At 42.6% G+C, this 27,355-nt stretch overlaps 3 protein-coding genes across 4 annotated transcripts in view; 2 read left to right on the top strand and 1 right to left on the bottom strand.

Annotated features, from left to right (window-relative positions):
• Positions 1-3,395, top strand: part of areg (amphiregulin) — a 5,516-nt gene extending 2,121 nt beyond the window's left edge. The window contains exons 4-6 of the mRNA XM_035641078.2: positions 1-30; positions 1,334-1,454; positions 3,043-3,395. The exon at positions 1-30 is cut by the window's left edge and continues 141 nt beyond it. Coding sequence (XP_035496971.1) covers positions 1-30; positions 1,334-1,427 — 124 coding nt within the window. The 3' untranslated portion in view covers positions 1,428-1,454; positions 3,043-3,395. The remainder of the gene's footprint in view (positions 31-1,333; positions 1,455-3,042) is intronic.
• Positions 3,396-8,612: 5,217 nt separating this feature from the next.
• On the top strand, positions 8,613-18,112 carry LOC118314427 (mucin-5AC). The gene is made up of 18 exons (XM_035640882.2): positions 8,613-9,048; positions 9,165-9,316; positions 9,760-9,913; positions 9,994-10,186; positions 10,661-10,755; positions 10,998-11,184; positions 11,624-11,721; positions 11,859-12,012; positions 12,143-12,261; positions 12,614-12,781; positions 12,942-13,055; positions 13,412-13,464; positions 14,174-14,282; positions 15,008-16,226; positions 16,327-16,481; positions 16,573-16,642; positions 16,739-16,940; positions 17,195-18,112. Exons 1-18 carry the CDS (start codon positions 8,955-8,957, stop codon positions 17,687-17,689), a joined length of 3,831 nt encoding a protein of 1,276 aa, XP_035496775.2. The 5' UTR covers positions 8,613-8,954; the 3' UTR covers positions 17,690-18,112.
• Positions 18,082-26,716, bottom strand: ptgs1 (prostaglandin-endoperoxide synthase 1). Of its 2 annotated transcripts, XM_035640886.2 has the most exons (12): positions 25,671-26,716; positions 25,491-25,571; positions 24,250-24,366; positions 23,644-23,784; positions 22,558-22,701; positions 21,870-22,051; positions 21,583-21,666; positions 21,105-21,120; positions 20,874-21,050; positions 20,223-20,509; positions 19,460-19,607; positions 18,082-18,961 (listed from the first exon to the last, which is right to left on the bottom strand). In XM_035640886.2, the coding sequence occupies exons 1-12, from the start codon at positions 25,684-25,686 to the stop codon at positions 18,612-18,614; spliced, it is 1,743 nt and encodes a 580-aa protein (XP_035496779.2). In that variant the 5' UTR covers positions 25,687-26,716; the 3' UTR covers positions 18,082-18,611. The 2 variants fall into 2 exon arrangements, with proteins under 2 accessions (XP_035496779.2, XP_035496777.2); XM_035640884.2 differs by having other exon boundaries at positions 20,874-21,120; positions 25,671-26,715.
• Positions 26,717-27,355: the final 639 nt, after the last annotated feature.

The raw sequence follows: 27,355 nt of genomic DNA, 5'->3' as shown, positions 1-27,355 counted from the left end.
CACCGCCATCCTGCTCATGACCTGCGCTCAGTGAGTATCTCACACAGACGCCTTTCTGACGGAAGTTGCACGGCACCTCATCGACCCTGCTCAAGGGAACAGAGGGGGAAGTGATAATCACCGTAGACGCCCCCTAACCCCCAAAATGATACGGGGATATCTCAGGGATTGATTAAATCATTTATTTCATAGTTTGCCCAACGCCATCGTGTTGATTGGCAATGTGTGCAGGATCTCGGAGGGATGTTCAAACCTCAGAGTAAACTTATTGGTCCTTATCCTTAAAAACGTTTACAAGGTAGATTATTTAAGGGTAGCGGACACGCATCAGGGAAAAAATCCTCATATCCTGCCCAGAAAAAGAAAAAAAAAAGTCCTGGCATCGGGGCACACTGACACATCGAAGGGGACGTTACACACCCAAACACACCTACACTATGTACAGGTATTGCTCACCAACTTCAAAAGAAGGATTTCAATATCCTCTCTTTTAACGTTTAATGTCTCGTTAAGATTGTGCGGTGTGTCTCATGTACAAAATAGAGATCATTTGATATCCAGATAGCCATAACATGTTCTTACTCAAACCTTTTTCTGGACTATGTAAATTGGGGCCATGTCTTTGCAGATGTTGTAACGGCAGCTGTTATCTTCTCCCATCTTTATGATGTCTGAGTTTGGGGTTTTTTTTTAGTCCTCAAGCGAATGACGGAAATGATTGCACACTTTATATTTTCATATTGCACATCCCTATGTCTCATTATTCATTTTACTGTAGACTGGTTGTGGAATCTACAACTTCTCGATCAATATGTGACTCAGACTTTATTTTAAACTCTCACCCTTTTTCTCACTGAGTAATAGCGTGACAACTCATTTTCGCGGGTACCTTATCAATATGTAACCACATCACTGAGATATTATTTGAATGTGGGACAAAGTCAATAGTCCAGGACAGGGCAAATATGACCAGCAGCAGAGTATTTTAGAGCTTTACAACTAGGGCGAGCCATAATGACTGAAGAAGGGAGGTGGAGAGAAAGTAGGCAAGAATTTATTACTATGGGAGCGAAACTACCTCCACTTTAGTTTCTGATTAGAACAAACAGAAATGGGTTCATTTTAATAATCAATATTTTTGTGTGTGTGTGTGTTGTAACCCTCAGACAATATTGCCTAAAACACACCTTGAACTGAATTTCATCCAGACACAGTCAAAACTTCGTAACCGACTCTGTGATCCGGCCTTTCTGCAACTTTACTGTGATCATCTGATAATCGTTTGATAGGCCACAATCAGCTTTCATATACTCATGTTGAACGTGTTTTATAGTTACAGGTCACATAAAAACTACCTGGCGTCCTACCTGGGAACTGGGATGGAGCAGGAGAAGTTACAGAAACCTCTGGCTGACGTCATGGTGTGACGAGGGGGGCGTCAGGTTGACGACGAGGTAGGTGTCGCGTCAGTGACCTTTTGACCGAGTTGCGTAGGAAACGGCTTCTTGCTCAACAATTACTATGACTTCATAGGGCATCAAATTAAATTCTGATGCCACACCACATCTCAACACACCCAATACTCCGGAATTTAAAACAATCATACCGGAGATGGTCCAATCACAGCTGAGCAACCATGAGGCTGTCAGCCATTGGATTTCCGTCAATCCACCAATCAATGCATCCCGGTGGCCAAGAGAATAACATGGTGAAAGAATAAGGGACCAATATCAGCGAGGATGATGCCGTTTTTCTATCGCCGTTAGACTGCGCAACCATTTCTGAACATCATAATGACAAGTTTAGGCCAAAAAGTTGTTTAAATTCAATTTAGTTCACCTGTGTCCTCCCGAGGCGAGGTGATCTCTTGAGCCTGTACGCCCTTCGTTGTTGTTGTTGTTGTTGTTGTTATTGAATTCAGCGAGTTGCATCACGTCAAAGAGGCATCCCCACCAGGAAGATTAGCCTGGATTAGCCCGGGGTTGTCTCGGGCCTATCCCATCTCGGAGCTGCATACCAACGGAAAAGAATTAAAACACACGCTCGATCCCGCACATTCACCTGTGCACCCAAACAATAACAGTACTGACACGCTGACTGTACACGTGAGGACTTTGCCGTGAGACCCTATTACTCCATTCACATGTGGTTGGATCTCACTGAGCAACACACACACACAAACACACACACACTCACACACTCACACGAGAGACTTCACGTGTTTTTAGCCTCGAGACAAACAATGCGGGCGTGAAGGATTCTCCCCATCGTCTGCACGTCGGCCCTGAGAAGTCTGACTCACACATAAATACTGACAGTGTTTTAAGTTTGGAGGTTTAAAATAGTTTTATCAAAGAACCTAAATGATTAGGATTATTCATGATAAAATTGTTCTCACTGGCTGTAGGATGGGATGTGTGTCTGAGCGATGATAGATACTTATTGAAACAGCTTAATTTATATACACATATACTCAGGAAGTCAGTATGTAAACTCTTGATTTAATTTTTTTTTTTTACAATGAATAGTCAGTGAATTATTGTATTGTTTGCCCATATTTTTTTCTTCCAAATTCATTTGTGTCAAAAGTCACTTGTTAATGATTTTGCTGTATTCAAATTTCAGACATTAGCTTATTGAGTACAATATTATCATTATTGATACTGATAATGGCAAAAAAACTACCAACATGTTATGTCTAAAATGCTGTAATATCCTGTAATATTCCTTTAAAACGTGACACCGTGTGTGAATTCAAAAGCACTGCGACAGACAGCGATTGCTACTGTCTGATTTTCTACAAACATAAACTTAGAATCTACAAACACTCTATGAATACCTTTATCTGCACTCATCATTTTACTTTGTGTGCAACCATATTTGTCTAAAAAAATAAGGATTTTTGCTTGCAATGCCTGAACACGTCTGTTCAGTTTTTCAATCACTTTGTTTACTAATTGTTGAATTTATTCTCGAATATGCTCGTCGCTTCTTTGTGAGTATGTGATTTCTGACCTTTGATTTCTTTCTATCTGTCCTCAGCCTGCGGCACGGCGAAGCAGACCACAGGAGTCTGAGGACCGGACCAAGAAGTAGACTGGTAGACTGCTTCAGTAGATGCTGTGCAAAAACCAAAACGAACACCGTCCGGAACTTGTTAGGATCTAATTTATTTAGTGTTGTTATTTATTGCTGATGACTGTATGAGTGTATGTGTGCTGGCCTACTGTTATGAAGTGCGATTATGTGCGAATGCTGAGCGTTCGGCCCTCTGATGATCTGTAGGTTTGGCTTTATTTATTGTAACCGCTGTTGTAATAGGTCAGAGAAATGTGCCTCGTCTCAGTCTGGACAAGAGATGGAATTTTGATTGCCAATAAAGTGTCTCAGTGTTATGGGAGAGTGTTATTTCATTCATGCGTCTGACCGTTGTGTTTACATTTCCGTCTCTGGATGCATCTCATGCCACTGCGGGCGGCGCGCTCGCACCGGCACCTTGGCCTTTTTTAGCCAAACAAAGATTCAGCCGACGCGAATAACCCTGAGAGAGAGAGAGAGAGAGAGAGAGAGGCTCCTTAAGGAAGTTCTCTGACATCACCGAGGAATTCCTTGGTCATGAGAGCAACTAAAAACGTGAGAGACTGGAAAGTCTCTTTTGGGTGTCACGTGTGACAGGCGGGCCAATCGCATGAATGTGTACCACTTTGGCGCTTGGGTATTGGAAGAAAGAACACAGATCGATGCTGCACACTGGCATTAATCAGTTTACACCCGCAGATGCACCATTGTGTTGCCATGGCACCACAGTGGAGGGAGTTCAACAGTGGAGTGACGTCCAAAGCTGATGGATGGGTTGATGATGATACTTCTTCACCGGTTGAATGGGAAACGATGCAGAGGTGTTCTGGTGTGACCCGGTTAAGTGATGTTTACACGAAGCTCGGCATCATCTTCCCTCAGCGACATATTCCACATGTATGGGGAATGTTGCCGACCTAAAAGATGTTGTGGGTCACGCACCAGTACGATGCCTGAGGCTATTTCTTTATAGCATGACTGCATTGTAAGTGATGGGGTCCAAAACAAAAATCCCAAATCATAATTCCCAAGCAAAAATTTATTTATAAGCTCATACGTGACATTAGCAGACTGGGTGGAAATATCTGTAGTTACTGTAATTGCTGGTGTTTGGGTGTGAGAATAAACCCTCATGCCACTTTTTGGATTTTTCCCCCATATTTTTCTTTCAAAGTTGCAACTGAGAGGGGATTATTTCATGGCCAGCCTGAAAAAGAAGCCTGATTACAGTGACCAGCAGCTCTCGTAGCAAATGTATCCATGTGATTACCGTCTTGTAAAGTAGACTATGGATCTACATTTTGGGACAAACCTGATAGCTTTTTCCAATTCATTTCGTGTGGGGGTTAAATCTCGGATGGAGCCGGGCACGGCGTTTGCCCCCGATTTTGTGCTAAGAAACTATATTTAGGAAAACGATTCCTTTTAAAAGTGTGAGCCTTTCCCTCGAGCCTTTATCTGAAAACAAATGTTAGTTGTGGATGTTTGTTATTACAATCTAATGTTTGAGGCAGTGTGATAAACTGGCACTTTACAAAGACTCTGACTCACCTGGCAGGAGGAAACCGTTTCCAGTTAATTCATCAAACAAGGTTTCAACCTGTGTGATGTGTGTGTGCGTGTGTGTGCGTGTGTGTACGTGTGTGTGTGTGTGTGTGTGCATATGGCGTGTGTGCGTGTGTGTTGTTGCGTCACTAGTGAGGGAAAGGTGAGGCAAGGTGGGCAACTCATCTGACAAACACAGGTGATGCAAGTCCAGGTAAACATTTACTCTCTCGTGCGGGTGTGTGTGTGTGCGTGTGTGTGCGCGCGTGTGTGTGTGTGTGATAACCATGGCAGAAATGGCTTTTTAAACACACCGAAAACATTCACAAACACCCGCACATTCATTCCTCTGATGAAAATAAGTTAATTTGGGTGTGGTGAGCTCGGATAGTTTCGCTGGCACTGAGGTGGGCCCCTTGAGCTTTTGTGGGTGACCATGGAAACAGAGTCAACACACAGGCAGATGGTTGGTCAGTGATAATTCACGTCGAGCTCAAATAAAGGACATGCTGGAATTTCCTGGGTGTGGTAACATTTTCTTCCCTCACCTTTTCAGGTAGGAAGTGGCCCAGGATCCCCCCCCCCCCCCCCCTCTTTTTTAACTTTAGGCAGACATGACACATTTCATTAGAATGACACAGGTTGTTAAGCAGATATTTTTTTCATCCATTATTGCCTCATGGCTCTATGAATGAGTCAGTCGGCCCACCACTTTGGACCAGACGAATCCTGAAGATGAATCCTGCAGCCCACCTCGTCCTTTCCCCCAGCGGCACAATGAGGTGGATTCAGATTCAGATTCAGATTCAGATTCAGATTCAGATTCAGATTCAGAATCAGATTCAGTTTTAGACAACTTCATTAATCCCAGACGGCCAATTTGTTTCCGCAGCCTGGCCAACTCATTTAAATAAAACTAAAGAATAAAGAATAATGAACACAGACTAGCAGCCAACACAGTCTCTCAGGAGGCCCCTGTAGGTGCAGCAGGCTTACAAACCTGGCTTGTAAATGCAGGAGCTAAGTATAATTTTTGTGTTGGTGAGATGGGGCATCGCTGTGGCTCTACGTCCAAATCCTCAAAATGAAAGGACAACAGAATCCCAGGAGAGAAAAGAATGAGATATCGATATCATGTACAGTACACATTCAAATATTTGAATATTGTGCTATGATCCATTATCTATCTGGTCCACACTCCAACAGCAGGTTTTAGTGTTGCGTCGTATTTCCAGTGTAATTTCTCATGAAAGAGACAAAACACAAAGTCAAAGATGAATTTGACAGATGTTACACATTTATTTTTTCAAAAATCAACTTAATTGATAATATATTGGGAATTACAGTAATATATGTCTTCTTTCTTCACGAACACTATTCCAATTTTCTGTTTAGTGTGGAGAGTGTGGTGTGTCTCCCACGTTTGCTCCTGCGTGTCTAAATGGATGAGCAGACAACTAAGGACGTTGTGCTTCGTTACAGCTGTTGGCTTTGAATGAGAATGCACAGCGTGTGTGTGCGTGCGTGTGTGTGTGTGTGTGTGTGTGTGTGTGTGTGGGTGTGGGAGGTGGGTGTCCAGTACATGCGGGCGGCTGCTGCTCCTCTGTTCTCTTGCAGCTGGAAGCTCGGGCGAAAGCATCAGGAGAACAGAGGTTCTGACTGGAGACGACTGTCTGATTGTGAACCAGCAGTAAAACAAACCTTGGGCCAGGGTGAGTATGAATACTCCCGTGACCTTTTAAGGAAATTGATTTTTTTTTTAAATGCTTCATGTTGTGGGTGTCTTACGAAACATGCATCAATTTTGAATTGATGCATGTTTCACTTGAACACTTTTAGTTCAAGTGTGCTGTCCCCCTTTGTCATATGCTAATTCAGCCCTCATCCAGTCATGTTGCACAGCATCCAGCAAAAAAGAGAAGAAACTGAATTAGTATTTTGCTTTATCCCATTTATATCTGTTGAATGCAAAGCGGGAAGTTCACAGTTATGAATTCAATTTTTGATTCTGTGCTAGTGTGGATGTGCATGTGGGTGATGAGGAGAAACAGAGAGACTGCAATTAAAACAGAAATGGTTGTGTTTCAATTTGTTGCTTGAGTTGCTAATACCTTTTGGGGATGAAGGACATTTCATTTAGTTTGGAACAATTTTGAACATTTTGAAGGATATAAAAAATTTAAAAAAAAAGTAAAGTCCCACGTACGACTTGGCTGAATCACATTTCATGATGAGAGGCCCCGATGAATTTAACTAAGCACTGTCACTCTTTGTTTTATTTAATTTAGAGACTTAGTAAATAACAAATAAATAAAAAAACTGAAAAAATGAATCTTCTGACAGTGAACATTGGAAGAAAGAACACACAAGTCAGTGAGGGGCTGAAAACATATTAATGAAATGCTAAACTGTGTAAACGATCTGGTGTTAGTCAAACAAATACACCCACCGGCTCTCACCGTTATGTCAGTATAACCAGCCAATTGAGCCAATACTGCCAATATTTGATTTCATTTGGCGACATTTTGGAAGAGTGATAATACACTGATAGTATTATTGTATTTTGGGTATGATTACTGGGAATCTGACAAGACTCTAATATAAAAAACACCTTTAAGACCAGGAGAGGGCAAAATTTATATTTGATTGTAGTATAATGACCAAATATCCATATAGAGAAAAAACTAAAAATGAATTAAATATTGGACAAAATATCAGATCTGTGTTGACTGTGAGGACAAATGAATACACGAGAAACAGGAGTACCATGTTTTCATCATGTTCTCCACATCTTTTAATTATGCAATATCCTCTTTCTGCATCACTTGAAATGCAGGGGACTGGGTACTTGCGCAGGAAATATCGCCACCTGCTGTTTATCCAAATGCGCCCCTTAACAAATGCACATTCTTTTGAATTTTCTTTTGCTGATCTGTTTCGGAAATGCGGTTTAAATATATCCAAAGACTAATGTCCAGTATGGCTTTGATGACAGCTTTTGTCCGAAAATATGCTGCACCAAAGAATTTGACACCAGACCATTTGTTTCTCTCTCTCTCTGCAACGTTCGCACATTCTGTTTTAAATCAACCTCTTGATATCATATCCCCCTAATATTTTTCTTCTTATTTACCCGAGCAAATTCGACGTTCATGAGCTAAATCAGTGGCCCGTTCAAACAATAAAGGTTCAGTCCTTACATGGCCACATTGAGGATCATGAAAGCCCATATGATCAGACAGGTAGCTGTCCCTCCAGGCACCAATAACTGATCTTCACAGTACAAAGCTCCGCAGCCTCTTTTCATGTCACTTTCATTGAGTGGAGGGTCACAGTGCGAGCTTTATAAAGTGGATGGGCCCATTCAAGGGACTAAAGAGGACAAAGCTGCATGCGGTGCCACGGACTCGCAACCAAAATAGGGATGAGGCAAAGGGAAAAGAGGAGGGGTGGGGTGGGGGTGAGAGCCAGAGAGACAGAAGGGGGGATAATGTTGAATTCATCTGCTGAATACATTTGCTTGCAAACGGATCAAAAGTGAATCTATGCAGACGGCAGGTTCAGTGTTGTTTTGTATTGTTTAAATGGCCGCTGCTGTGTATAGGATGTGCTGATGGTGCAGTGGGAAAAACTAAAGATGAATCTCTGAAGCGTTTCCACGTCTTTTCCCATCATACTGCACACTTATAATAGCTCAGTGACTGGGTAATATTGTGTTGATGTGAACCGTTATAATCTCCTATAGCTCTTTGACCTAAATGTCACAATGCGATACAGCCTGTTGCTGCAGTTTTGAATCCTGAAACCCAGAAGTTAAAGGAGACAGATTATGCTCATTTTAAATGTTTCCCCTTTCCTCTAGTGTGATATATATATATATAGGTTTTTGTGTATGTAAAAGGTCTGCAAAGCAAAAAAGCCAAAGTCCGTGGTATGAACCTGAAAATGAGCATAACGTCACCTTTAAAATTTCCTCCCATTCTGGTTCTTTGGGATCATTTCCAAACTTGTCAATTACCCGATGAAGGCCATACGCACACGAGAGAAATTCAGTTCAGCTCAGTTCTTTACTGAGCCTCTAGCAGCAGAGCCCAGATTAAAACATACGTTACTACAATAACCCACAATGGTTGGAATGTGTCACAAAGGGGATGAACTTGGCTTCCTGAAATCTACCTTGCCTTGACTCTTAGAACCTGGAGATGAAAGATTCACATCTCCTCTTGAAACTCTCCTGACTTGTCTTCCGTGAGGGCACAGGCTCCCGGCTGACACCATGGATGAAGCTGCGTGGTGGTTTCCTCGTGCCTCCCCGGGAGCGCTGAAGTAGGATGCACGTGTGTGTCTCCATCTGGACGCTCCCACCGATGACTTCCCTCCTCTGCTTACTCATCCTGTCCAGCCTGGCAGCCTCCACCACACTGGGTGATTCCATGTTCGTCTTCTTAGCTAAAGCAGAAGCTGAAGAATGAAATCCTTAGGGAGCAGTGACTGAATATAGTATTCAAATGTCAATTTCCCATTTATGTTGCGTGTCCCAGGTTTGGAGGGTGTTTTCTTCGGTCCCCGGGACCAAACAGTTGGCGAGGGAGAGGGAGTCTTCTTCCAGTGTGTGTCCGGGGAAAGTTCACCTCCTGCCAGCGTCACCTGGCTCAAAGATGGAGAGGTGGTCACACGAGGGAGACAGATTCAGGTAAGTGGTGACGGACAACATTGTTCACTTTATCGAATTTAAATGGCAAACAGGGTTTCTGCAGTGTTCATCTACTTACATCGATCACTTTTTTTAAAAACTTTTTTTCATGGTATCAAACAGTAGGGCAAACAATTATTAGCACTTGTCATTGACATTTTTTGTCCACACTCCACAGATGTATATAACATTTAATGGAATTATTGAAAGGCACACAGTTCCATTAAGCTTCATCAGAGGGCAAAGGTTATTGTGAAATAAAGCAGCATTTGTGCATTTTTCATCACTGCAAAACATCCCCTTTATTTGAACAGTTTAAAATCTTATGGTTAACAAACCCATTGGCCCAAATCTTTTCCTTTTTTAAAAAATTATTTTAAAAAGCTATTGTGCCATTTGACACAGATGTACTATGGTGTGAGCTTCAAACTCTACTTTTTCAGGGTGAGTATGGAGGTGGTCACCAGAAGAAAACGTCAGGCACGCTGCATCTCTTCAATGTAACACTGGAGGATGATGGGATGTACATTTGTGTCACACACAATCCTTCACTGAACATCAGCAGCAAGAGCAAAGCAGCCAAGCTGACTGTGCAGGGTGAGTACATGCACATGTATGTACTGTACTTCCACATACTGTGTACCCTGAGTGAGTAGTGGTGTCCGTCTGTCTTGCAGGGGTTCCCAGACGGCTGGAGCTCATCCAGGGCCCTGACAACATCACTGTTGCTATGGGAACAGCAATCTCCATGCACTGTGCTGTCCGTGGCTTCCCTGTTCCCATGGTGCACTGGTTCAAAAACGGCTGCCACCTGACGAACAGCTCGGCCTCGTTCAGCCTGCAGAACAATGGACAGCTGCTCACATTCAGGTTTAACACTGCACGGGACCAGAGGAATATTAATGCTTTACTTTTATACTGTGAAAATAACTATCTTAAATCTATCATTCAATATTCAGCGTTTATGATTTTCTACAGTGGCCACAAAGGACGAAGCACATATAAGAGTGAAAGTACAAACCTTAATGGAAACTCATATTCATAAAACATAAATAACATGTATTATTGGACATTTTTGGACATTTTAACAACAGCGCAGGCTCTGTAGACCTTCCCATATGTGCAAATATATCACCACATTTCAATTATAAATAAATAAACATATATATGTATATATCTTGCACATACCCGTTCTAAGAGTTAAAGGGGGTTCTCACAAAATTGTCATTGCTGTGGACTATTGCGTGCTCTGCCCGCTCTGTTGCAACGCACCCTGCGCAGAAGGTTGTTTTGATTCTCTAGAATTGCCCGCAGGATTTCTTTATATCTGTCTGTGTTCTTCAGAAATGTGACGAGGGAGGATATGGGCTCATATCACTGTGAGGCATCCAACCGGGAAGAGACGGTCAAGTCGCAACCAGCCTTCTTACTTCCAGCGGGTACTGTGTGCAACAACACCCACAGATCTGATGCAGCACTTTTAACATGAATGACTAGTTTTCAAATTAAGTGGAAAGAAGATTTTCACTAAATGGACATCATTGTAACTTCCGGTGTGGGTCCATACTATCACTACTCAAATACCTCAGAATTGTACTTTTACTCACACACACGTGTGGAAAAAGACCATGCGCAGGAAAGACAAACATACATGGACCAACACACATGTTGTGTTTTCCAGAGATGGACTGGAGTTTTGTGCAGCAGCCCAGGAACTTGACGGCGAAGAGAGGTGAGAACGCCACGGTGACCTGCAGACCCCCGCGCAGCCGACCTCTGGCCCAGGTGTCCTGGTTCAAAAACAACCGGCTTCTAACCCCCACAGCTCATGTGACTGTGCTGCAGAGCGGAGACCTCTTCTTTCACAGGTGTGTGTGTATACGTGTGTGTGCGTGTGTGTGTGTGTGTGTGCGCGCGCATGTTTTATGCATTTGTGCATACTGTATTGATGCAAGTTCATGTCATAAATGTGTGTTGCACATTTGTAAAGTGAGGCACGTGACTCCATGCATGAGTGAGCTGTTGTTCAAACATAACAATACATGTAGATGAATTAACATCTGTTTTTACAAAAAATATAAATGACATGGTGGATGCACATTTTTGTACAAGGTTACTAGAGGCATTACTTACTCATCAACTATTTTTTATCACTTTATGAATATAACATGCCAGTATCCGCATGGAGGTTGCCAGAGGGGGCTGTCAGGGATTTTTTTTTTTTTGCAAGCTGCTAAGAAAATATGTGCAAGTGTGAATGAGTGTGTGTCTCTCTAAGTTTTTTTGTCGACATTGTTCCCTCTGCAGTATTCAAGAGTTTGACCGTGGGAGTTACTTCTGCAGGGCCTCCAACGTCCACCTTCAGAGATTTCTCACCTCGCGACGAGCAACGCTGACTGTGCTGGGTATGACACCACAAAAGAAGTTCTGGTGCATTGTGCCACTAATCATTTGACAAAAAAATGTCGATTTCTGGGGGCCGCTGTAAAAGCCTCTCTGACGAGCGGCGACAGTTCTGACCCTTTACTCACGCTCCGGGCAGCTCCTCCATCAGTCAAACTGTGGCCCCAGCTGCTGACGGTGCCCGCGGGCGCTCGGGTGGTGCTGGAGTGTGAGGCGTCAGGTCACCCTTTACCCACCATCAGCTGGATCAAGAGAGGCCACTCCAAGCAGACCGGAGGCCGGGCTGCTTCAGGGTAAGTGAATGTGCTGTGTAAGTAAAGTTTCTCAGATATTGCACTGGTAACACCAACAGGACCACATGAGGGTCTGTGACAGCTGAATCACAGGGTTGTGCCTTTCACAGTAGGTCTTTCTCATACACAGACGGAGAAATGCCACTCTTCGCATCCAGTCGGCCAGGAGCTTCGACGAGGGAGAGTACGTGTGCGAGGCCTCGAACACACTGGGCCAAAGCCGCAGCACAGCAATTCTGAGCGTGGCTGGTAACTACCAACACACTCCGACAAACAAATATTAGGATTCATGATCAATTGATGAGGCAGGTTGTTATCGTTCTGAGGACATTGTCATATTGGTCAAAATGTCAACTATTTTGCAATTCAACAGGTTTTACCAGGTTAAACAAACCTCAGATGAAGATGACAAATTTAAAGAATGGTACATTAATTAGATTTTGTGTGTGTGTGTGTGTGTGTGTGTGTGTGTTACATGGTGACCAAGTGGTAGAGAATTGCATTTCTTGGCACTAAATGTCTGCCAGGAAAATAGATTTTGATCCAAGAATTATAAATTATACAGTGAAGATAATGTAGTGATTACTCTTTCTCCTCCCAGTGAGCCCCATCATAGTGACCTTTGTAGGTCAGCTGAGTTGCGGGACGGGGACTTCAGTGGTCCTACCCTGCAGGGCTGTTGGACTTCTCCCCATCACATATACCTGGACCAGAGGCAGAGCAGAGACACAGTCCCCCATCGGTCCCACTGGAGACATGCACATTGGCGGTGAGTGGCAGTAATTGGGCCGTTTGGAATTGTTCTGTTCAGCGGCAGACAACGAATGCTCGGTAAAGGTGGAGGCAGTTGAAAGATTAAAAACCTCAATGGCCTGACGTATCACCATCCCTGCACTCTGTGATGTCTGCCTCATTTTACTGCTGTATAGAAGATGGAGCTCTGCATATTTCGAGTGTGCAGTGGGACGATGGAGGGGAATATTACTGTACCGCCGAGAACCGAGCAGGGCGACATCAGAGACGAACCGTCCTCTCTGTCACAGGTACTTTGACCTCGACTCACCAGTGTTGTTGTTCTTCATTCAGTTTCAGAGGGAGGTCAGAGTACATGATCATAACAAAAGTTGAGTTTCTGTATGCTGGTGCAAACAAACAGGATTCTATTAACTGAAAACCATTCTTGATATATGAGGTTTAATATAGGATATGATGTCATATCCTATATGAGCAACAGCTGCCCAATTTACATATAGTATTTGGAGGAATATGGTTCGAAGGAGGCCTCGTGGTGCTGTCAGTGAACTTTAATCACTCACACAAGATGCTTCCTCGACCTCATATGGACAAGTTTCTTCTCCTTTCTGAATCTCTTTCACGCTGTCTGCTGCTCTGTCCCAAGATAAAGATCGTCCACCTGACAGAGGCCAGCAGACAAGACCGTTTTTTCCGGCTGTGAGTAATCACCAAGTGAAAATCTCTGCTATGGCGTGTGTGGTGTCATCCGTAGTGGAAAGTTACAGAGTACATTTACTCAAGTAGTACTCAAGTATCACCGTAAGTGTACTTTAGTTGAGTATTTCCATTTGACTGCCTTAGTAGTTACTTTTCAGATTGAGACATTGTACACTTTCACATGCAAAATACACAAAAATACAATTAACGCATTAAAGTTCCAGGGTGGAGCTTTAGTCAAACTACAGTAAAGCTCCAACCTCCACCAGCTGTGAACTGCTTCTTACACATCAATGCATAACCACTAACAATAATAATGTCATTTATTAATATGTCAGTCATAGAGGCCATTTTCCGCAGACGCACCCTTACTCTGATCCTTGAATGTCATTTTGCTGATAGCACTTTTACTTTGGCATTTCTGAAACTGTGGGATTCTTCTTCCACCACTGGATGTCAGTGTTTTGCTCCCAAATCAGTGTGTGGACTCTGCAGTTCTTTTTATTTGTGGTCTCTGTCCAGAAGCTGTGAATTATTGGTTGTGCGTGCTCTCTACAACTGTATGTGTGGTTTCCATTGTACCATCACTGTTCTGATAAATGAGTCCTGTAACCTGCTTATCACTTGTCTTGTGGCTCAGTTCATTTCGGCTATAATGTGAAACATTGTCTGTCCTGAATCTAAGAGTCTCTGATTTGATATTTTCTAGATCATCAACACGACCAAGGCACTGCCACTTTCCAGTGACTCTTTGGCTGAGCAACATCTCAAGACAACACATCGTCCACCTGTACAGCCACAGCCTGAGAAGACCACATGTATGTACTTTTACAGCTCCAACCATTTCCTTACATTTTGATTGAGGCCTTAGTTTATGATAACTTTCTATAAATTATAACAACTTGGTACTCATCAAAGTAAATGCCATGTTGCTCTGCTCAGACGGAGGTTAGCAATCAAACTGATTGACAATTGGAAAAGTTGTTTTACTGTATTTTTTATAATACCCAGAATGAAGGCTTCTGTACTGTTAACGTGTGCAGCATGTAAACTGCGGGAATTTCAGTGTATGCTTGGACGATGTTTGGACACAATGATTCATCCGAGTTTGTAATATCTGTGAAAGCAAATATATGCATGTGAACCAGCATGATGGCTGGTGAACATGTGTCTGCCCCTGCAGTACTGCAAAACAGCATGTAGGGGTAGTTGTAGTCTTCATTAGCATCACTCCTGGCTGCAATTTATCACAAGAAATGTGTCATTTTAAATAAAAAGACTTTACTATCATAGTGATTCGAAAAGAAAAGTTTTGAAAATGCAATGTTGAGTGCTTCATCCGAATTCCAGTTTTTACAAATTAGTTTTACTACTAAGTTGCTCTCTAAATACTGAAAATGTCAATGTAACCTGAAACAATCATGACACTGAGCGTTTTCTGTGTGCATATCCCTCATTGTTTGTTAATGAGAAAGATCGTGGCTGACGTATATATAAAAAAAAATAAGATATTCATTGATATACTTTCTTTTTAACATTTCAGGCTCTTCATCGATCTGTGATGCTATGACAAATGCAGCTACCACATTTTCAACATTTTCAAGGGGAGCTGTGGCTAGGCTAAAGTTGTCACAGGGACCCTTTGGTCATCCTTCACAGCACCACCTGATTCAACCCACGACCGATCCAGCCCAGCTGTTTGCCACACCAATGCCCCATCCACTTTTGCAACCTCCTCCACATCCAAACGTCCAGCCAGTAGACGACCACAGCCAACCACCAGTGACTAGCGCTCCACTTTTAATCTCAGATAGTGAACCACCAGTAACACACAACCAGACACTGGTAGTTACCAGGAGCCGCCTGATACCAGAAGTTTTGGGTACAACCCTTCAGTATCCACTCACTGAAAGTCAATCCCATTTGGCATCATCGCGTACAAAATCCGATCATCAAGTCAGTAACCAATTGTTGACAGTGCCTGATTCTCAGGGCTCTAAGATCCGTCCTGGGTCTGTTGCCAGTCAAACCACAGAACCTGATGTTGGGACACCCATGACTCAACCACCGCTCCGTGTGAGTAGATCATTTGGCTTTGTCAAGTTGGACTCCTATTTGTCGACCCCAACGCATAGTCTTGTAACCCAAACTATGACAAGCCAATCACACCTATCTCAAACTCAGTCACACCAGCTGGTTACTAAAAGTCAGTTGTACCAGTCGTACCCTGAGCAAACCTCAAACCTGGTTTCTCAAAAGAAGCTGGAAAACCCAGGTCACCCACAACTGAAGCCTTCACCGACAACCGCACAAATACCTCCAACTTATCCTCGACAATCCTCTACTTTTAGTTTTCTACCCAAGTTTCATTTAGAGCTATCAACAGCCCAAACGTATCTGCTTGCCACACAACCTCCACCTTCTTCAATCAGCACACCTCAAATATACCAAGTTCACAGTCAACCTTCAACACCTAAACCAAGTCAAGCCACTTCTACAATTCCTCAAACCCAACCTTGGCCATCTCCACACCCACAGCCTTCAATCTCAACCATTCGCCCTGACAATCAGACCTCTGGTCCTTCAACGCTGGACCCTGAGATTACTGGCGTCCCTCAGTCAAACAAATCTGACCAGGTACAACTAAATGTTACTGAGCAAGGTGACTCAGCTCAGTCAGGTAAATCAGCCAACGACACCGAGCTTACAGAGTGGCGGAAGAGGAACACCTCCCAATCACCTATGACCAGTAATGATCCCAGGTAGGTGAACTTCAAAAAAATCAATGGAATAATGGGTATTTCATGCTACAACAACTACGACAGCAAGATGTCACCTCTGTTTTTATCTTGTACGCTCCAGAGGGACTCAGCAGTCTCCTTCATGGCTACCCGTGGTGGAGAAGCATGACATCCCTATCGTTGTGGGCGTGGGTGTATCTTTGGCGTTCATCTTCATCACTGTTACCTTCTATTCAGTGGTCCAGAAGAATGAACCTGTACCAACAAGCCGAGCAGGTCAAGAACCCTTAGCTGCTCCATGTATCAAATGTCGGCTCGCCCACTGTCTGAAACAAATCCTTTAAACCCAAATTCATTTCCCGAACAGCTCAGAGGAACGTGGGTGTACCCATAAGACACGCTGAACGTCGAGCTGAAGGGCGTACATACGAAAACAGGTGACCGCGCCATAATGCAGTGCTAAATTAAACAAGACAAGGCCTTACAATTGATCTTTGTGCTTGTTTGTAAATGACACAATGTGTCTCTCACAGAGCTTTTGAAGACGATGACTGTGTGGCGGTGATCGAGCAGAGTCCTAACACATCGGACACCCGAGCCCGACCTCCAGGGCCCAGCCTGGTCACAGTGCAGATGGAACCCACATCTGAGGATCTTCAAGAGGACACACAACCCGCTCTGGACAACCATTCGGTCACCATTGAAACTTATCCTGAGTCCATTCTTGACACAAAGGTTTGATAACAAATAGACACATAAATGTGAGAGAGCAACATGTCCTCCAGTGCCACCCTTTTGCCTTTTTTGGTAAAGTTCTAGGAAAAAGTTGTCTTTTTGTTGTACAGCCACCCACCATGTTTTTATGGTGTGTAATTAGATTGATCTATTGCCATCAACATTCAATTGATTTTTAAGGCTTGCTACACTGGATTTTATCAGTTGAATGATCATCAAATCAGTATTAAGAAGTGCATTCCTATCTATTTCAGATTGATCCCTCTCTGGAAGAGGAGAATGGCTGCAGTTTGTCCCAGCCCAGCATCCAGCTGCAGTGTGCTGAGGACTGGACCAGCAGCAGAGGAGACAACCACAGCCTGTGCCAGGACTCCTTGCCTCCTCCGTCATCCTTACCTTCGCGGTCACCTTCCCCGTCTCCCCCGTCCAGACGAGACGAGGGCCTGCACTCCTCATTCACCCTGCAAAGTCCCGAGCAATGTGTAGCGCCGATCCACCACAGCCTCAGCATCTCACACGGCAACTCACCCCTGCTCCTGTCCCACCACGTCTCCCTGGGTCTCACTACGGTTGCTGTTGATGTCCATTTTTACCCAGCGCCCACTGCTTCGATGGCAGTAGGAACAAGCACTCGTATCAGTTCAGTCTCCACTTCCACGTCAGTGACTGCTCCGCTCTTCAGTCCTCCATTAGTTAACAGTCGTGAGACTGACCAATCGGCGGCCAGACCTCATCAGTGTAAGCAGTAACAGAATAATGCATCACATGACCAACTATTTACAACTGTAACGATTCCACTATATCTACCAATGATGAGAAGCATAAATAGGTATAATTTGAGAAAAAGAAAAGTTTAAATGAATATTTCAACACTTTGGTAAGTATTCCTGCTTGCTCTCTTCATGAGAAATTCATGAGGATTAATATCTCTTACGCCTAAGAAATGTGACATATTTGTGTGCAGCTTAGATACATGATGCTTAATGTGTCTTTCATAGCTTTTTAGCACAGCACTTTTTTTTTAAAATATTACTCTGTCTACTGATTACATTCTTTGATTTCAAATACAGTCTTGCCAGGAATAGTCTTGTTTTATTGTTATAATTCTCCATTTAGTTAATGAGAGATGAAAGAGAAAATGTATGTGTGTAGTAATGATTTTATTATTATTTACTTTGAAGACAAGTTTCACTTTGTTTCATATTATGTATCTGGTTAGTTCAAGTAAAAATACTGAAATGTGTTGTACAGTAACATCGTAAGTAAAACAGCCACGGATACATTACTTTTTTATAAATATTGCAATATTTGTTCCTCTGATTCATTCTCTCCTATAAGCTACTTGACTGTTAAACCTTTTTATTTTTTTTAAACCAAAGGAGGGTAATAGGGGCTGTATCAATCAACACGGAGACAATAAAACATTTTGTGATATTTTTGCATGTGCCTCCGACATGACTCTGCAACAAGAGTATGTGATTTGTCAGCTTTATTTTCAGAGGTTAGATCTCATTCACTGCAGGCACATTACAAAACCTCTCAGTTGTAGTATCAACATCACCTTTTCTCTGGTCTTATGAGAAATTTTACATTAGACTGACAACTGTATTATGACACCTATGATGAACTGACTGTGGTTGCTCGAGCCACAGATCGCCGGGTGAACTTTCATTAGAGTTCAGTTAGTGGTTTCCTTGGTTTTGCCTCTTCCTCACTTCGTGGAACACGGAAGTCCACATACGGACACCACTTGGTGTTGAGGCACACCAGTTTCTTCAGAGTGGAAGTTTTGACAATGTTGAAGCCCGTTTCTCCCCCGAAGGTGCTGGGCTTCCAGTACACGGGGGAGCAGATGGGGTTTCCCAGCAGGCCCTTCAGGGAGAAGGGAGCGCCCATCTCCACCATGCTCTCACCAAATATACCATTGGAGCGCACTTTCTCCAGCAGGACTCCAGTGTAAAACTCCAGGGCGTCAATGTCCCCGTAGAGTTCCTCTAAACCTCTGGCCATTTCGATGTCATCTGTTAGAAAGGAGAAACACTGTTAATTGTATTAAGAGGTTGTAAACTGTACCTTATCTTCATTTGAACGAATATGAAACGTTTTCCCCATTAGAGTGCCTTGCAGCTTGAAGGATGAGGCTGAGATAAAATCCCACCTGTGCCACCTTGTTTTAGTCTGTTACTACTGTGACCTGGACAGAAAGTGGAAGTAAGCATGAGCGAATTTTAGAAACGTTATCATATAAACAACGCGTGCAGCAGGGTCTGCATCGTCCCTCCGATGCTTTTGATTTCTTCCTCTATTCACTTTACATCCAACAGCGCAGAACAAAATGGCGCGTGTTGTCAAACGTCCCGCTGATGCAGGAGCCAGAAAACACCAGTTAGAAATTTAATCCAGTTTAAAATAGCATGAAGTCAAAACTAAAAAGGCAAAAATATTCCCCATTTACATTTAAATGTGAGACAACAAACGTTCAGAGGCAAAGCTCCCTTATTATAATTATCCCTGCTTACCAGTAAACTCATCAAAAGAGGTGTATGGCTTCAGGTTAAACTTCTTCCTGTATTCATTGAAGGGCTGCACACGAGCCGCCCTGGACTCTTTGATGACCATGTCCGCCACTTTGAGTACAACTTCGTGAGAGTTGCGACCTCCACCGATCTGACAGAAAAGATAAAAGAAAGAAAAAAAACTGACTACAAAGATATTTTTAAATGTGTAACTCTTCAGTGCAGATATCAGCCCCAGAGTGAGGGTTTCACATCCTTCCTCTTGTTCTTCAGCAGCGCTCAATAATCAACACTGTGCATCTCAGTCACTCTGCATGCATGTGATGCCCCTGAAAGATAATATCCGAGAACGTTATTTAACTGCTGATTTTAAGGGTTGATCATGAGAGGAAGGAAACGTTAGAGGTTAAATGTTTTCGTCTTTATTTCTGAGATTATCGTATAGTGACTACATGTTTGTTCCTGTCTGTTATCTTCAGGACATGTTGGTATTTGAGTAGTGCAGCGCTTGCTGTAGGATACCGCAGTTTCACAAAACAAAATTGAGTTATTTCCTAATTTGGATTTTTAATATTTAGGCCTCACTCCTCATTGGATCTCATCCGATGAAGTTATCATTTTCAATTTGCAGTTGTCAGAATCTGTTGAAGTCATTATAAACTCCACACCCCCCAAAAAAGCAACTTAACCAGCAAGACTGTATCTGCATTTGGCCTGAGTGTTGGCCGCTCTCTCTTATACAGTCACTGGCCGTGGTCCCACTTACCTGTCCCGCAGGCTGTCGAGAAAAGGCGTCCACCAGTTTCTCCACCCCGTAATGCATGAGGAGCGATGTGTTGTAAAGAAACTGCGAGTAGGGGATGTCATCTCCGTCGATGAGAAAGCTGTCGGGCATCAGCGGGTGCCAGTGGTAGAGGTGGCAGAACTCCATGGCGATACGGTTGCTGTACTGGAAACGCTCATTGAAGAGCAGGGAGGGATCGAACTTCAGCTTCAGCAGGTAACCGCTCAGCTGCTGCACGTACTCTTCAATGATAATGTTGATGATCTCCCCTGGGTGGGAAAAAATTAAAATCCATCACTTTGGTGCACAGACTCAGCCAAACTTAGGAAGGATAGGATTGGTCGATTATTCGATTAGTAGGCTAGATTGTATGGCTGCATATAACAATTATCTTCTTCATTAAAAAATGCGCCAATAATTTTTCAAATTAATAAGTGAATCATCATGAATCATGCCTATGAAATGCAAAAAAATAAAACTTATGTATATTATAATATTTATTCCAATAAATCTTTCACAGAGAATTATTTTTTTGAGTTTTGCTTCTAGGCTCAGACGTCATCACTCCCCAGCATCGCTCCAGCTCGTCTGAACTAGCTCGTCTGAGCATCGCTCCGTGTGTGCGCTCCTCACCAATGATGATGAGTCTGGTGGTCTGGAAAAGCTGCTCATCATCCCAGGTGGGATGTTCTGCCTTCAGGACGTCACAGACTCTGTTGTGCTCCCTCAGCCATATGGTGGCGTACATGGTGAGACCGGGCAGGATGCCATAAAACTCCTGACCAATGGCCAGCTGGTGCTGTGGAGGGAAACCCTCAGGGTATATCATGTGCACGGGGGCCTCAGATACGGCAGGGGGGTACATCTCACCATCAACTAACTGTGGGGCGGGAAACAAACATGTGAGGTTGAGAGGTGAATCATAAATCATGTTGGTTTACTCAACAAATTCTTCTTGTGCAGGTCAGTTTTATAAAACAACACCCCCCACGAGCGTGGCTTTTAGATAAAGATGATATGAGGATGTTTCGCAAAACCCCGATCACAAGCATATGAGATGAGAGGAAGGCTGCCGGAGACTCTCTACTATCAGGACAATTAACCATGATATTGTCAGAAACCAACATGACGCAGGAAGTGAATGTTTTTTTTAAAACTGAAATCCAAATCTAAATCTAAAATACTATTTTGACACTTTGGGATATCTAAATCATTTTTAAACCTAATACTAATATATATTTATCGATAGTGTATCAATAAAAAAAAAATGAATGTCAATTGGAAAGTAGGTTGCCCAAATTTTAAATTCACATAGAATTAGAGAAAATGTCTTATTAGCTACCTGATATTTTAGCTTTCCATCTTTACGAAGCCGGAGTTGAAGCTGTCGCATGAGGTTGTCTCCATAAATATTACTCGCATCTACCTGAGTGAGAGAAATATAAATAGTCTACATGTAAATTCAACAGTCAAACACATCCACAAGCAACAACGATGACAACATAAGCTTTGTGTTCATGGCTCAATAGGCAATATCGTCAATCATTATATAACGTGAACTAAGAGACACAAACTGACTACACAAAGTTGTATTCTAGTTGTACTTGACAGTGTCAGGTTGTACATTACCCCGTGTCCTAAAGCCTTGGTGAAGCCAACTTGAACATCATGGTCCGTCTTGAAAAACTGGTGGGTGAAGTGTTGGGCCATGAAGGCAAACATCAGATTGGTTCCCTGGGGGTTTGGCCGAAATTTGGTTCTTTTAAAGAAACGCTCGGTCAACACTTTGGGGTCAGGGAGGACCGGTTTACCTGTAAAGAGAGAAACATTTGAAGATTTCCACAAGAGCACAGTCGTCGGTTTATGCCATATTCAATTTTAACAAAAACACTGACCACGGACCTTTATTTACCTCAGTGGCGAATCGGGAAAAAGCTATTCTTTGAGGCAGTGCCTTGTTTCTAATTTCCCTCAAACTTCCCTCAAACACTACTATGAATACAACTGAACATTTCCTCCATCATTTACACATTCAGAGTCTTGCGATCTTAATAAGAACTGGAGCTAATCCTTGTTAAAGAAGAGAATACACAGCAGCAGAGTGAGAATGACATGAGGTGTTGTGGTGCAGAGGAGTTTGAGCTGTGGAAATGGACACAAAGAGGAATCAACCATATAGGAGCTGTCATAGTTAGACACAAGTAATCCCCTCACTGTTATTTCTTTTAATGCAGACGATACAACAGCGATGCATTAACTAAAACTTTGCCATTATTTGAATAGTGTCTGCTATAGTGAGTCGCTGTGTCGACCTCACCTTTAGTTCCCATGGGCAGAGGGCAGTCTTCGGGTACAGGAGGGAGGAGCCGGGTGTAGTAGGAGATGTTGTAGTACGACTCCCAGTTGAGGTATCCATATTTGGTGTTGTAGGTCGGAGGACTTGGAATAAGTTCACTTCTGACTTTGGGAGAGGGTGAAAATATGTGGTTTATTCAAACTGTCATTTTTTTTGTGTGTGTTTTCCGTGTTTGCTGGTTCAGAACCTTTCATTTGAATGAATGAACCCTCGTGTGTTTTACATCTAATTGTAGAATCAGCCTGATGCTTTTTGGGATACGCGCTGTAGAATGGATATGGATTTGGGATAGGGTTTGTTTTGCTCTGCGTGACAGATTCCACCACTGTCCTGCAGCTGTAAATTCTCAAGCACACTAAGAAATGTATTAATCCACAGCTTAAAAAATGGTCCTGAACAAATGCAGCAATTAGTCCTGTTTGAGTTATGTTTGCATAAAAAAAACTACAGTGCAAAGATTAATATATATTTGTGGCCTGTTTTTTTTCAGTAGGGAACAGTGGGCCTGGGTTGAGTGAGACTGACACGTCTCTTTTCAGGGGTAAGTGTTGACTTAGTCAGACTGAAACTGTCCACAACAGCAAGCCAAAGTGAGAACACTGCAACTGCGTCCATATTTAGCAAAGGAAATCTCACTGCCTATTTAAAAAAAAGTTCCTCTTGTGGGTTCAATATCTTTTGCAGTTTCAAATGTGGCCATTTACATTCTCAAAACTTCTAAACCATAAAAAACACCAGATCCAGGTTCAATAATTATTTTTCTCATTACATTTCTTATTAATAAATTAAAGGAATTAATGCAAATGAATAATGACTTCCCTTACTTTATTTTCTAATGACCTGTGCTCTTCCCCTTATACTTACATTACCTCAACATACTATGTATAAGATAAGACTTGGCAATATAAATGCAATGAGACATGACAAACGCTACCGTCCGTATGGCAACATGTTGGGAACGTGTATATATGCAGCGGAGTCTTTTTGTGGTCCGTGCTTCCCCAGATTGAGTGACTTGATTGAGGGTTTTCTAACCTTTTCACCTACCTGTCAGCACTAATCTCATGAAGGTGTCTTGCAGGAAAGAGTTGTTGACCACGTCCCAGAACCACCGTAAGTGGGTGAGGATGTAGTGAACCACCGAGGGGCTGGGCTTCAGCATGAGACGAACCCTGGTCCAGAACTCCGCTAAAAATAAAACGATTGAGAATAAATACAACCTACAATTAAGGATCATTTGTAAAATGATGTAACTAATGGCTGTCAATTAGTGATTCACATTTTTATGGCCATTGACAAGAAAAACCTTTGTGTTGCTGTGAAACATCCCTTTCGCTAGAGTTCATCCTCCTGCAAAATTCATATTTTATTCAACTTAAGAATTATTCTTATATATATAACTACAGACTTATTAGAATGTGAAAAAAATATTACTCTTCATCAATGAGTAACACATCGAAGAGTTTTCTTATCTGCCTTCAAACACCTCTAAATATTACAATTTAAATCATTAACCATTTACTTTAGGCTCAGGCAAACTCAGTTTTACTGACGGGCTGTGAAATGGCTTTGGGAATGTTTGGGAATGATGTGGTTAGCAGGAATCATTGATGCATGGATTTATGTTGAATGGCAGGTGTTGGCTTCACTTACGAACAGTGCAGTTTTCTCCATAGAAGCCAGTGCGAGTGCAGTCACACTTGTAGCCGTCTGTACCAAATCTCACACACACTCCCGATTGCTGACATGGGTAGTAACAACAGGGATTCACTGCAGAGGAGGACAGAGGACATTTTTTGCTTTGAATGAAAGAATAATTAGCACAATGCAGCTTCTGCTGAAATAGCCACAGGGGTGACATTTATGAGATGAAAAAAAAACTGCAGAGAGATGCAAAAACCATCACAAATAATGCACAGTGTTCAAAAAGAGTGAAGGCCGCGGATAAATACAAAACGATGACAAACAGCTGCAGCATTTCTAGTTGTGTCGTGAGTCTCTCAGTGTCGGGGGTCGGGGGCCTGGAGCCTGGAGCTGGAGATCAAACTCGTAGTTCTCTGGGCAGCTTCCGAGTGTCAATGTGTGAAACTGTGGCTAAACAAAGGTTTAAACTTCACCACTTCTGAGCAAAAGGCTGCTGCTGCCTGCCACCCACACTAACCATCACCCCACGTATCTGCATTTGTCTCTGCAGTTGCAATAGGGCTTCCTGCCCACCACCCCCCCTCCTCCATTCGCACTGGCCAAATCAATGAGATAGCGTGACACTGCAGCTTTTTCTTCCTCATTAGCTGCGGATGACAACGCGCAGATGTAGGTTTTCAGATGGAGATGCTTGAATGCATGCGTGTTGTTCTAAATAGTGCTGATATGTGTATGTCATGCAGGCCGAAACTATATCCACATGCTTCCAGGGGCAAACACAGGAAGCAGATGCATAGCTACAGATTATTCATATAGAACTATAACATCCAAGCATAATAGTAACAGCTGAGTAACCAGCATAATGAGTCCTAATACTGTCTGAATGTATCCACTGTGTAATGGTGCACTATAGTTCGTAAGGCATATTCTTTAACTGTGTCCCTCACAAATACACTCATTATTACTGTACTCATTGATACTGGCTAAATATTTAAGAACAAGTTAAATCCAAAGACTCATGAAAAAATGATTTTAAACACTAAAAGATAGCATCCACACTTGTTCTAATTGTCAATTACACACCCCTTCCTAGACGGAGAATAAAAAAAACTGCTTCTCATGATAATATACACATTTAGTTTATTAGGCGGTTTATCATCACCCCCCCCCCCCCCCCCCCCCCCCCGATTCTTAAAAACATTTCTCTGAAATCATGGTAAATTGCAAAAACAAAAGAAAAACCTGCTCACCAACACTCGAGTCACATGAAGAGGTCTGCAGCAGCAGCAGCAGCAGGTTGAAGGACACCCACAGGGAGGAGACGCCAAACTCTATTGTACAAGAAGAATTGAATAAATGAATAAGGGTTGAATATCATAACTGTGCCAGATCATGCTCAGTGAGCAGAACGTGACACGTTTTGAACTCACCTCTCATGATTTCCATGCGTGGCTCACCCAGTGATGAGGGAATTTGAAGAAAGAAATGATATTAAATATGGGGAAAAAACCTGTTTCTCGAAGGAGACTGTGGTCATAAAGACATTAAGTGACATGGCTTTATACCATCAGCTTTTGAGAAAGGGCGTAAACACAGTTTCCTCTACTTCCTCCGCTCGGTCTTCGCCAGACTTTACACTAAACCCAATTCAACTGTCAACACATAATTCTGATTTGACCAGAAGTTGTGGGTAAATTGCTCTCTCAGGATAATCTTTAAACGTCATGTGTTTCAGAGTTTTACAAAAAATGCATGTCTTCAAATTATGAAATTATGAAATAATGGGGTATTTTTTTGTGCCAGTCCCTGACAGTGATCTATTTCCACCTGCTGGCGAGTCAAAATAACATTGTCGTCTAACTTACAATTTATAACCTAGTGTATGATAGTCATTGGATTGAATTGAACTGAACAAGCACATTTCATTTCAAATTGATGAAGTTGAAGCCAGTGTGTTTTACAAAATCAGCACTGGTAAGTAGAGAATATCCTCATGAGATAATGATACAGTTGTGGTGGTTTGAGACGTTCAACTTCAACGAGATTATTTACTATTTAACTGAACTATGTCATTGCATTTGCTTGGATTTCCAAACTAGACTTAAATTCGAATTTGAGCTTCATCTTCTTTCCATGCAACACTACACATGTACTCTACATTCCAGAAGGAAATGTTGTACTTCTTACTGTAGAAACACAATGAAAGAGCCATAAACCGAAGGCTGTTAACGACGCTGCTCCAGGCTCAGCGCCTCCACTACACTCTCCTCCTGCTCGCTCCCGTCACACGTCTTCATGCTGCCCTGTCTGCTGCAGTGCCCATGAGCAACCACCTCTCCCCCGTCAAGCTCCACCGGCATTTTGTATTTCTTTTTTTTCTTCTGCCCCGCACAAAACTTCTCCGCACCCACATTGTGCTGTTGTCTCTTATTTTGACGCTGTCGCCGCCTCCGTCCACAGACTCTCGGCTCTGAGCCGCCGCGTCTGACGTGACCTCGTCTGACACGAGGAGGGGGGAGACAGGGGGGAGGGGCGGGGCTCAGAACAACATGTGATTGGACCACCGGTGGGCCGCGGCCCCTGCTTTATGGGCCGGTCGTTGACCCTATTATGATATTTACACTTCATATTTACTTTAGTTACATTTTAGTACTTTAGTTACTTAGTATCTTTTTCATTGCTTAGTAACGTTTTCTAGGAGGTAACGAAAAAGTTACAAAGTAACGAAAAGCAACAGAGTAACTTTTTCGTTACTTTGTACTTTTTCGTTACTCTGTAACGTTTCGTTACTCTGTAACGTTTCGTTACTTTGTAACTTTTTAGTTACTAAGTAACGAAAAGTAAATTAGTAACGAAAGCGTTACTTTGTAACTTTTTAGTTACTAATTTACTTTTCGTTACTTATGTACTTTTCGTTACTTATGTACTTTTCGTTACTTTTCGTTACTTTAGTTACTCTCCTTAGTTTTCGTTGATTTGGTTACTTAACTTACTTTTCGTTACTTTAGTTACTTTTCATTGCCCATGAGCAGCCACTCCTCCCCTGTCAAGCTCCATCTGGATTTTTTTTTTTTTTGCCCCGCACAAAACTCCTCCGCACCCTCGCTCATGTTTC

The sequence above is a fragment of the Scophthalmus maximus genome, chromosome 19 (genome assembly GCF_022379125.1).
Source record: "Scophthalmus maximus strain ysfricsl-2021 chromosome 19, ASM2237912v1, whole genome shotgun sequence".
In the NCBI taxonomy this organism is placed as follows: domain Eukaryota; kingdom Metazoa; phylum Chordata; class Actinopteri; order Pleuronectiformes; family Scophthalmidae; genus Scophthalmus; species Scophthalmus maximus.
This window is presented reverse-complemented; position numbering and strand designations above follow the sequence as displayed.

What these genes read in the sequence shown, in the direction of transcription:
- LOC118314427 (XM_035640882.2), top strand. Translation starts at nt 8,955, where the DNA reads ATGCACGTGTGTGTCTCCATCTGGACGCTCCCACCGATGACTTCCCTC. An exon ending in GGCAGCCTCCACCACACTGG is followed by an intron (nt 9,049 to 9,164) that starts GTGATTCCATGT and finishes TGCGTGTCCCAG; the next exon opens with GTTTGGAGGGTGTTTTCTTC. An exon ending in AGCCTTCTTACTTCCAGCGG is followed by an intron (nt 10,756 to 10,997) that starts GTACTGTGTGCA and finishes TGTGTTTTCCAG; the next exon opens with AGATGGACTGGAGTTTTGTG.
- ptgs1 (XM_035640884.2), bottom strand. An exon ending in TTCATGTGACTCGAGTGTTG is followed by an intron (nt 24,367 to 25,490) that starts GTGAGCAGGTTT and finishes CCTCCTCTGCAG; the next exon opens with TGAATCCCTGTTGTTACTAC. An exon ending in CTCTTTTGATGAGTTTACTG is followed by an intron (nt 18,962 to 19,459) that starts GTAAGCAGGGAT and finishes CCTTTCTAACAG; the next exon opens with ATGACATCGAAATGGCCAGA.